The following is a 10,651-nucleotide window of genomic DNA, read 5'->3' on the forward strand; positions in this document are numbered from 1 at the left end:
AGACTCCACCCATCTTCTGCCAACTTTCTCCTTGCAGAAAGTAAGCCTGTGCTTTTTAACATCAGGAATGAAAGTAAATCTCATTTTTATAAATGTAAAAAAGAATAAAAGTAAATCTACACACGCTAGAGCTGTAACTGAAGTGTTTATATTTTAGCTTTATTGTTTGTGATACTTATATAGCCATATAAAAAGAGCTTGCTTCTAATTATATTTCACATACAAATAATTCTTTGTGCATTTAGTTACATGTAGGAAACAGCCCTGAAGCTGTGGGGGAGTTTTCGTTTCGATTTCAATGTCATTAAGCTGTGGTACCTCCTGTTATTCTTTACTAAAGTGACATTTAAGATTTGTCTCTTACATTGCACTGGCAATGCACTTCCTTCTAAGAATATGAATTCGTTCCTTGTTTTGTTGCTGTAGCTGCCAGCATCCCTGACCATACAGATGACAGCCGTAGTCCAGCAATGGTCCCGGGTGTGGTTAAAAGTGGCCTAAGCCTGTGAGAATCTATTCTGAGAAGTGAAGCAACAACTACTTGATTTACATTCACAGGAACAGCCACATTGCCACTATGAACCAGTCTTAAAATTCTCACCACGAGAGCATATGGGCCGTGGTATATCTCCAGAAGAGGGTTGCCATTTGAGAAAATATTAATAATGACGCTTTTCATTCTGCTAAGCTGTTACCTTGTGAAATAATGGTTGGAATAAATACTGGCCAGCCCCCTGCAATGGCAGCTTCCTGGGATTTAAATCATGCCCATTACTTATGCATGTTTTTCCATCATCCCGGTATTTTGAAAAGCTCCTAGGAGGAAATCTCATTACTTCCCTGGGCAACTTGTTCCATTGTCTGACGCTTCTTACAGTGAAAAGGTGCTTCCTGACATGCGGCTTTCAGCTGCTAACTTTAGCATGGATGCTTAGAAAGAAGTCATTTTGCAAGCAAAGGAACTTGCTTTTGAAAAAGGCTGTAAATCTGCTGTGCTGCAACTTGCCCCCACGGCTGCTTTTGTTTCCTGCTGTGAAACGCTTGATTTCATTTTTGTTTGGGGACATCTTGGTTCTTTGGAACCATCTTATCCCATGGTTCTTTCAATGCACATTCTTTTGCTATTGCGTCAAATCCCCCGTATTTTGTCTCTTGTAGAATGTCTGCCGCCTCCAGAGATAACTCCAGAACACACCAGAGATAAGAGGCAGTTTAACCTTGGGAAGAGCATCGGTTGCTTACAGATGGTGAGCTCCTAGCACTACCCAATTATTGCTCCTCTGTGGTAAGCTATGCTAGAATTCAAAACAAATTCCTCAACTCTGAATTGCAAAATTCTGTAAATAGTGCCAAAAGCTATTGGTATAGTAGGACATCAATGCATAAATTTGGCAAACTGAATACAATGAGTAGCAGAAGACAAAGACTTAGCCAAATTGTAGCTTAGCCCAAATATTCCAATGCTTAGAAAAAGCATCACAAGAGCATTGACTTTAATAACTAATATACTTCACAAAGTCAACTTTAACTATCTCCTCTAACAGAAACTGCTGTTTCTACTTCAACGAAATGCTCCTACTTGAGACTGGGGGTTCTTATACAATTTAGCAAAGATGCAGAAACAGCACACAGTTCAGATGTGGGCAAAAAATTCAGCGACCTTGAGAAAGCTTTACATTACGTATGTATGTATGGCAAGCTCTTAATACTTTTTAAACCCTTGTTAAATACAGACAGCCTGGAAAGTGTGCAGGACATGTCTGGCTAAATCATGGTGACAAGAGGAGTATTCGGTACCTGCCACTACTTCCATACTAGCAGAATAAACTATAGAATATTTAAGTGTGCACATTTGCCTATACAATACAAGCATCTTGGAGATTTCAACCATGCTTAGTGCACGATTGTACAGACAGACAGCTATAGCGTAGTGCTCCACTTGCCTGCCTCTTTAACATCTAAGATTGACTTTTGGTATAATTATCAAGTATTCCTTTGAAAATGCACCTTTTGTAGTATGGAGGGATTTACAGGCCATAAAAATGTGCCCCCTCTCAAGCCTTTCTCCCCCTATTAGTGGAGAAGCGCATTTTCAGCAACTTGCTTTTCCTGCTTCTGCTTTTCCTACTTTTCTTGACTCGTATATTCCCAGCCTGCTGCAGCCTCTTCTTACTGGAGCTCCTTCCAGCCTTGGCTTTGGCTTTAGTTGAACTGGTTCGTTTTGTCTTCTTGGTATTCCAGCCTGGGCAGCTTTGGAAGATAGTGACGAGCTTCACCTTCTGGCCACGTACCTCTGCAGGGGAGCCACAGGTGGCTCCCACCCTAAGATTCAGCTTGTCAAGCCACCTGAAAAGGAGGAAGAAGTGAGGCAATATAATCAGCCTAAGTGCTAAGCCTTTGTATTTTCACAGTCACACACTTTCCTACATTTCTGAGAGCTTGCTTCTTGATACAAGAGGACCTTCAGTTATTGTGAAACACAGAGGAGGAGAAAGGAAGGTATGGAGACTTGATGATTTCATTTAATGAATTAATTTAAAAATTAATTTAAAAAAATCTAAGTCAGCCTAGGCAACTATGGAGCTCAGCTGATCAGCCTGATGCATGAACGAATGAACCACGGTTTTCTGATTGTGTTGGGTTGCCTATCTCTTACCTAGCTTTAGTCTAGATACACTGCAGCATTTGAGGCAGCTTAGAGCATACTGGCTTGAAAGCAGATGCAATAGCATTTGAAGTGAATTGGTATAATGAAAGAGTTGCTTTGTATTTGCTGTTCTTGGGCCTTCCCCATCCCTTATTTGGTTTATTCGCAATAAAGAGGAACATGTTGAATTACTGTACAATTTTGTGACTAGGCAACAGAAACTAGAACAGTGCCCATAATCACTTTGCTGAGATGGCTGGCAAGAGTGCTAGTCTGAGCATGTTAATAGGATGCGTTTGAAGCCCTGCCAAATAAGAAAGAGAGACAAACGTTCTGCCCACTGCTGCTCTACAAGCCCTTGTGCAGTAGTGGGAACTAGCAGCTCACTTGCGTAGTGGGAGAAGTTTGCAGTCACAAGAGAAAGGAACATCACTCAGGCTGATGACCTCCAGCGCTGTAAAGCTGTGTAAGTTCGGCAAACTGCGCACTTTGTTTTTCTCAAGGTACAGACTTCTTATCTGTGGGCCCAAGCCAGTGAAGGCACCAGAGGAAATCTGCAAACACAGAACGAGTTTGGCTGTCAGACGCTTAACGACATCAGCAGTAAATTCTACGCTAGCATCCTGATCTGGGCCAGTTATCTGAAACTTCTGGTGACATTGACCCACTTGTTATGTCCCACCAGAACCCTTTGGAATGTGCTCTTCTACTTATCCAGGCACTTTGGCTTCCACATCCCACCCCAGACTGATCAAATTATGGTTGTTCCATATTACTATAAGGAAAAAAACTTGGATGGGGAAATGGAATTGCTCTACCAGATCTGAGCATCTTCAACCTATAGCTGTAAGGGTGCTGGAATAATAGTTCTAGCTTTTAAATTTGCTCATCTGCCGTGGTTTCTGCTTTGTACCTTCTCCCAGCCCCTTTCAGTTGATGGTGGCTTTTAATCAAAAGAAAATCAGCAATAACCCCCAGGATCATATTTATACATTGTGCAGGTATTTTGGATGCAAGCCATTTAGAAAGCTGACATATTGAGTCAGACCCCTGGTTCATTTAGCTGCACTCTGGGGTTTTATTCAGGCAGGCATCTTTCCCAGTCATAGCAGGAGATGTCAAGGAATGAACCTGGGACCTTTTTGCATAAGAAGCCTGTGTCCTGATAACTGGGCAATGGCCATTCCCTTGGCCTGCAAGAGCCATGAGATGAAATGGAACAGCTGTGCAGCAGAGAGAGTTTGAGTAGGGACAGCCTCTCCTGTTGCCACTGCAATGTGTGGAAAAGCCACACCTGCTAGAAAATGCATTTCATATCTCTGTTAAAGGCTTAAGAGCAGATTTTGTGGTCCAGGGGGAAGGTCATTAGTTCAGAGGCAGGCACCTTCCTTGCATGCAGAAAGCCCTGCACTTAATGCCTGGCATTGCCAAGTGGGGCTGGGGAAAACCCCTGTCTGAAACCCTTGAGAGCTGCTGTCAATTGGTTACTGAGCTAGATGAACCAATACAAGTCTGACTTGATTTCCCCTTCAGGTGAAGCTTGTATTTGGGGAAGGTGGCAAGATAGGGCCTACAGCTTGGTTAGGGCCTCCTAACACATTTGTACAATTTCCCAAATTCTTCTTATGACACCTGAGAACTTGGTATTTAATAAAATTAAGCAAAGAAACATTTGCAAAGGGATGTTCTTGGGAATATGATGGCAAGAGAAGGCAGGTCTTAATTTCCAACCTCCCTACCCCTGCTTACCTGTTCTAGCCCCATATCATCCAAATACAGGTGCTGTAGAGATCTTGCTACTGGCAGGAAGGCGCCATCCCCAATGTACTTTATGGGATTCTTGGACAACTTCAGTTCACTAAGTGTGGGCAGCCCTCTGAGAGACTTGGTGGGCACTTCCTGCAAATGATTCTCGTCTAGATGCAGCTTCTCCAGCAGCTTGGCATGTCCCAGAGCCTTGGGAGACAGGTGAGTGATGCGGTTCCCTGTTAAGTATAACCAGCGTAGCTTCTCCAGCCCAGCCAGATCATTATCGGTCAGCTGACCGATGGAGTTGTGTTGCAAGTGGAGGGCAAAGAGATTCGGCAAGAGGGTGAAGGAGCTTTTGGATATTTGGTTGAATCCATTGTGGTCCAGGTAGAGATATGCAAGCTGGGCAGGCCCTTTGAAAACATCAGCATCTACAGAATCTATGTTGTTGTTAGACAGGTAAAGGTAGACGAGGTTTTTCAAGTCCTGGAAAGCACCAGGCTGCAGCCTTGCAATCTTGCAGTTCTGCAAATGGAGTGATGTCAGGTTTCTCAAACCAGGGAAGGAGTCTTGCGGTACCGAGTGGAACTCATTATGGCGCAAGTCCAGAAGTTGGGTGTTGCTTGGAAAGCCTTTGGGAATACTCTGGAGGTTTCTCCTGACACAGTTTGCATGCTGGGAATCTGGTGAACAAGTACATCCTTGTGGGCATCTTACAGCATCCTTCTCTGGTTCCCTGGTGACTGTGGCCAGGCTAGGCAGCAGCTCCTCACCCAATGCGTGACTTCTGCACTTCATATCTGTTGCCCTCAGGGATTCCAGGTGCTCTCCCCTGACGGCAGCAGGACCAGCACACACCACATCGGTGTGTATTCTTGCTTTCGCAGCCCACTCCTTGAAGGGGCGCATTTCACAAGTGCAAAGGACAGGGTTCCCTGTTAGGTCAATTTTTTTGAGGTGGGCCATCTCCGTCTGTGGCTGCAACACGGACAGCTGGTTGTTATGCAGGTCAAGAGTGTGCAGCAGGGGGCTCTTGACAAAAGCTCTGTGTGAGACTTCCTGAAGGGCCATGTTGTCCAAGAAGAGCTGTTTCAGGGATGCCATCTCAATGGCCTCCTCACCAATATAAGTGATTGGATTATGTCCGAGGTCTAGCCGGGCTGTGCCAAACAATCTAGAGAGTGCCTCCTTAGGAAGGAACTGAAGTTCATTGTGATCTAGGCTTAGCCTCCTAAGGGTCGATAATCCACCAAAGGCCTCGTTGGCAAGCACATTGAGTGAGTTATGGGACAAATTAATCCACTTGATCAACTGAAGTCCCTGGAAGACCATATCTGGTAGGTAAACCAAGGAGTTTCTGGCCAGGTTAAGAAAGGTGAGGAAGCCCAGCTGACTAAAAGCCCCTGGCTTTATTTCCTCAATGCTATTATTTTCTAGGATAAGCTGCCGGAGGGAGGAGAGGCCATCTAGAGACTCTTGATAGATGAATGCTATATTGTTGGAAGCCAAATTGAGGTAGACAAGCCGTCCTAATCCCCTGAAAGCCCCTTCCTCAATGCTTTCCACCTTACATCTCTGAAGTTTCAGGTGGGTGAGGTATGGAATAGGCAAGAAAGTTCCTGCAGAGATGACTTTGATTTCATTACCCCAGAGGTCAAGTCTTTGAGTGACCTGTTGATTACACAGATAAACATTAGCTTTATCCTCAACTAATTGTCTTGCTCACGGTCTTTTGGAACAATGTTGCCTCTGGATGAAAAGTCAATTCAGCACTCCCTGGTGTCTTTGTTATAACAGAAAATTAGCATATTATTAACTATTCCTTACTTGGAGTAGATATAGAAAATGACTTTTCCCCATAGGTCTCAACTTTTGAATCCACAACAACAGACTTCAATTTCAATCCCAGAAAAGATTGAGAGACCTTTTCAGATGGGAAAAGCATAAATGTGTAGTTGCATGGACCTGATACCAAATGGGAATTTGTCTAATTGAGACCAGAGTTTTGCGGAGTCTCAAGTCTGGGTAGCCACAGGGTATCAGGAGCTTCAAATAAAGCAGTTTGTACAAAAAGGAGTGGGTAATATTTTCAGGCCGCATCAAACAACTTATTTGAGAAGGTGGTTATAGAATACACTTTAATAAAGGGGGTACTTTCTCTGTTGTATAATCTGTGATATGATTTTGACTATTATAAAATACCTTGGAACAGAGACTTGGGTTCTTGGATTTCTGAAAGTGCTTGGTCTGTCATAACTATACGATGCCTTATTTGGCTTGTTATGATTTAGGAGCATAAGAAGCTGCCTTATGCTGAGTCAGGCCAACGGTCTATCTAGCTCAATATTGCTTACACTGACTGGCAGATGCTCTCTGGGGTTTCAGGCAGGGAGTCTCTCCCAGCTTTATCTGGTTATTGAACCTGGGACTTTTAACATGGAAGGCAGATGCACTACCACTGAGCTGTGGCCCTTCCACTTTATGGGGAAGTCCAATATAATATTGTGTTTAAGTGGCATATTATTCCAGCTAAAACCTCAGTCCAACTGTAGGATGTGTGCAAGGGGGGGCATGCCAGTTTTATCCATTTGGGGTGGAATTGTAATATGGTGCATGGGTGAGGTATACAGGTTTTGGATGTAGATAGAGCCAATCTTAGGTGCTAGTGCTATCGTAATTACTCACCTCACTGTCTTAATAGTGTAGGTAATGGATATAAAATGTATGTGTATTATTTTGACCTGTTTGTAATTGCTGAGATTGTTCTTTCTGGTAGTGCAAGGCTCAAGGCATATGACTGATTAAGGAATGTCTGATTAAATCCTTAGATATGATGTAAATGGATGAACTGACATTATTAATATTAGAAATTTGTTAGAGGCAGCAGCTGTTTATTAAAAAAAAAAAGTCTCTGGGTCAGAGAGACCTTAGATGGCTTCACTAGAACTTTTAAAGAAACTGGAGCTGTTTCATAGACTCATAGAGTTGGAAGGGAATCTCAAGGCTCATCAACTCCAACCCACTGCTAATGCAGGAAACCCATTAAACATCTCTGATAAGTAGCATCACAGCTTTGGCTGAGTAATATAGCAGCATCCACCACTTTACAAGGCAATTTCCCCCCCAAACTCTTTTCAGTTTGAACTTTGCCAGTACGGTGTCGGAGGAAAGGGCTCTATGGATGCTTCACAGAAGTGCACTTGCGCAAACCTCATGTTGCACGTCCCTCGCTGCTTCCCGCAAACTGACCTGAGGGATGTTAATGGGCACCTTGGTGAGGTTCTTGTTCAAGCACATGACTTGATGCTTGATGCCGTCGCAGAGGCAGATTTGTGGGCAGCGTTCAGCAACCGTCTTTCCAGTGAGTAGGGTTGACAACAGAAGAAGGCGCACAGAGGTCCACATCTTGGGGAAGCGGCTGAGTAGGGAATATGCAAGAAAGCCAAGTTGTAAGGCAATATTAAACTTTCTGCTGCTGTCGTGGACTGGCTGGAGGCAGAGGAGTGGTGGGAGGCTGGATGGGTAAATGGTTTGAATAAGGCAGCATCCTGAAAGGTGTTAGAAAACACAAGGCAAATCCTCAGCATGTGTTCCCAACATACTTATTCAGTGCCAGTTAAACAAATGGACTTGTGCTCTGGGTGTGCATGCTGAATGCACAAAACCACTTACAGTGGTACCTCGGGTTACAGACACTTCAGGTTACAGACGCCGCTAGGTTAAGAACTTTGCTTCAGGATGAGAACAGAAATCGTGCGGCGGCAGCGGGAGGCCCCATTAGCTAAAGTGGTACCTCAGGTTAAGAACAGTTTCAGGTTAAGAATTGACCTCCAGAACGAATTAATTTCTTAACCAGAGGTACCACTGTATTTTTTAAAAAATGCTCTACACGGATGACCTTAATATTGTCACTGTGATGTAATAAAAAGGGGTATAAACTGAGCAAGTGATCTTAAGATACACTGCCTCCCCCTCCCTGCCAATCAAAACCTTAATATATCCAAGACAGGCAATTTCCATACCAGAAACCTTCATTCTTCCTCATTTGCAATGTTGCTCCTGGACTGGAAGCAAATCACAGTTCTTGCGAATTAAGACCAATTAAAGCAATCTGATGTTGAGAATACAACTTTAATCAATTTAGCTCTTTAATACTTCTGCTTCCTGCTTTTCCTTCACTGCTCTTCACTTTGTGTATTTTTTAATGGCTGTTTTTAAAAGACAAATGTTAAGGCTCCCGTTGTTAGAAGTGAATCTGACCTACCTTAGGGAGGCCCCTCAGCCAAAGTAAAGAGAACAGCAGGGGCTTTGGAGAGAGACCAAGAGAGAGAAGGAAATGGAGGAGGGGTGTGTGCAATTGGAATCACAAATCAACATAGTTTAGACAAAATTAAAATGGAGGAAGAAGTCCCTGAAGATTTAGAAACATACATAAACTGGGCACAAAAGCCCAAAGCAAAAATCAGCAATTTTTCATTTACAGCGCAATAAAAATATAGCCCTCTCTTCTGCCCACCCCACCTCAACTGATGTTGAGGTTATTTTACATAATGCAACAAAATGAAACCATCACTTGATGCCAAGAGGTTCATTTCTTTGCTTTCCCTTCATTCGCCTTCTTTTTGCGCGACCTTCTTTGTGAATTTTCATTTTTCTTTGCCTGTTCTCTCAAATCTGCATGTCTTGGTTATTTTCTGTGCCTGTCAATTTTCCTCTATTGCCAAGGTTAAGATTTCACTCCTCCCTGAAGACCCCTTTCTCTGTAGAATACGAGAGTCTTTACATACATATACCACTTCATTTATTCATTCATTCCACACCTCACCCATTACAAGTAATAATACAAAAAAGGAGATTTCCTAATGGATACTCTTGCTAAGTGGAAATATAAAATATTTCTCCTTCCGCTCAGTAAACTGTCAATTACAATACATTCTTCACACATAAAATAAACAGAATGTTTAATACCAGTGATGAACACAACTGTAACCTGGAAGTGTTATGAACTGCATTTTTTTTTAAGAGAAAGAAGCTCCTGTACTTTAAGCGACTAATTACAATGAAAGTGGAGTTTACAAAGGTGTATGGTACTGCTTTAAGTGCGGCATTTTTTATGGACAGTTCCAAACTTGGCTGATTCCTTGTCAGAGGAGCACAGTATGATTCAGATGTCCTTGGTATCTAACTCCCATCATCCCTCACCACTAGCCTTGCTGGCTGGGACTGATGGCAACTGGAGTCCAGCAACATAGGGAGGGCCATAGATATGCCATCCCTACCCTAGGCCAAATCTAAGAAGCCTTGTCTTCTAATCCATCACTCTCTTTGTTCCTTCTGTGCCAGCAGGCAGCCTGATACAAACCCGGCTGCAATATTTATACCCTTCTTTTACTTCAAAGAGATCAAAGCAGCTGAGGTCAGGCTAACGTTCCCCCAATTCTCTGGAATGTGTGCTAAGCTTGAGTCTCATGTCCTTGGTGGTATTGGGTCTCAATATCTCCATTTCCTGAGTCACATGTTTACTATGACCGGTTTGTCTGTCTGTCTGTCTCTGCAGTGCAGCTGGCTAGACACAAAGCATCCCAAATTATTCATCAAATGTTGAAATACTTAAAGACTAAAAATACATCACCCACCCCATTGCACAATGCTGACTTAAAACATCTGCTTCTAAGTTTATTAGACTTAGGAACAGATTTTATATCTTGAACTGTACAACTAATTCATACAGTCATGTTGTGGAGAAATACCCATTTAGGAATGAAGTGTCCCTATTCCTTTAGCCAGACAGCTTCCTATTATTTGGCAGCAAAAGGGTGTTGTAAACAAAAACCGCTCCCTTTCCCTTATGGGGTGCACAAGAGCCCTTATAGAGTCCTTTGTAGGTTCTGCATCAGTAGGGGAAAATAACAGCAGCCAACCAGAGAATATTGAGAAGGAAAGCAGCTAGTAAGCCTGATCTTTATTAAAGCTGTTGCAACAGGGTGCTCCCTCCACATGCAGGAGAGAGGAGGAGGACCCAGGGCAAAGGTGTGCAAGCCCTTATATAGACTTTTGAACTGCCCACCCTAGAGCCCAAGACCACCCCTCCATACATCATGCATACATCAGAGAAGGGGCGGACTACAACAGAAATGCGTTGTTTTTATCCTGTCTGCCAGGTTACCTGATTGGATTACCTGGGCATCCTGGCCACTCTTTTGTTATGTTTACTCAATTTCTGAATCCAGGTCACAGGTCCGGCTCAAGGGCACA

At 43.2% G+C, this 10,651-nt stretch overlaps 2 protein-coding genes across 4 annotated transcripts in view; one reads left to right on the top strand and one right to left on the bottom strand.

Moving 5' to 3' along the window:
• Positions 1-220: 220 nt before the first annotated feature.
• CHADL (chondroadherin like) overlaps positions 221-10,651 on the bottom strand; it is a 16,665-nt gene continuing 6,234 nt past the window's right edge. For all 3 annotated transcript variants that reach the window (XM_081877605.1, XM_081877603.1, XM_081877604.1), the window contains exons 2-5: positions 7,646-7,814; positions 4,397-6,067; positions 3,035-3,201; positions 221-2,346 (exon numbers count right to left, since the gene is read on the bottom strand). In XM_081877605.1, the coding sequence (XP_081733731.1) occupies positions 2,055-2,346; positions 3,035-3,201; positions 4,397-6,067; positions 7,646-7,801 (2,286 nt within the window). In that variant the 5' untranslated portion in view covers positions 7,802-7,814 and the 3' untranslated portion in view covers positions 221-2,054. The remainder of the gene's footprint in view (positions 2,347-3,034; positions 3,202-4,396; positions 6,068-7,645; positions 7,815-10,651) is intronic.
• The window catches only part of LOC309350610 (leucine-rich repeat transmembrane protein FLRT3-like), a 30,145-nt gene continuing 22,508 nt past the window's right edge, over positions 3,015-10,651 (top strand). The window contains exon 1 of the mRNA XM_081877616.1: positions 3,015-3,113. The gene's annotated coding sequence lies outside the window, so the exon portion shown is untranslated. The remainder of the gene's footprint in view (positions 3,114-10,651) is intronic.

This window comes from Podarcis erhardii (assembly GCF_964252035.2).
Source record: "Podarcis erhardii genome assembly, chromosome: 10".
NCBI lineage: Eukaryota > Metazoa > Chordata > Lepidosauria > Squamata > Lacertidae > Podarcis > Podarcis erhardii.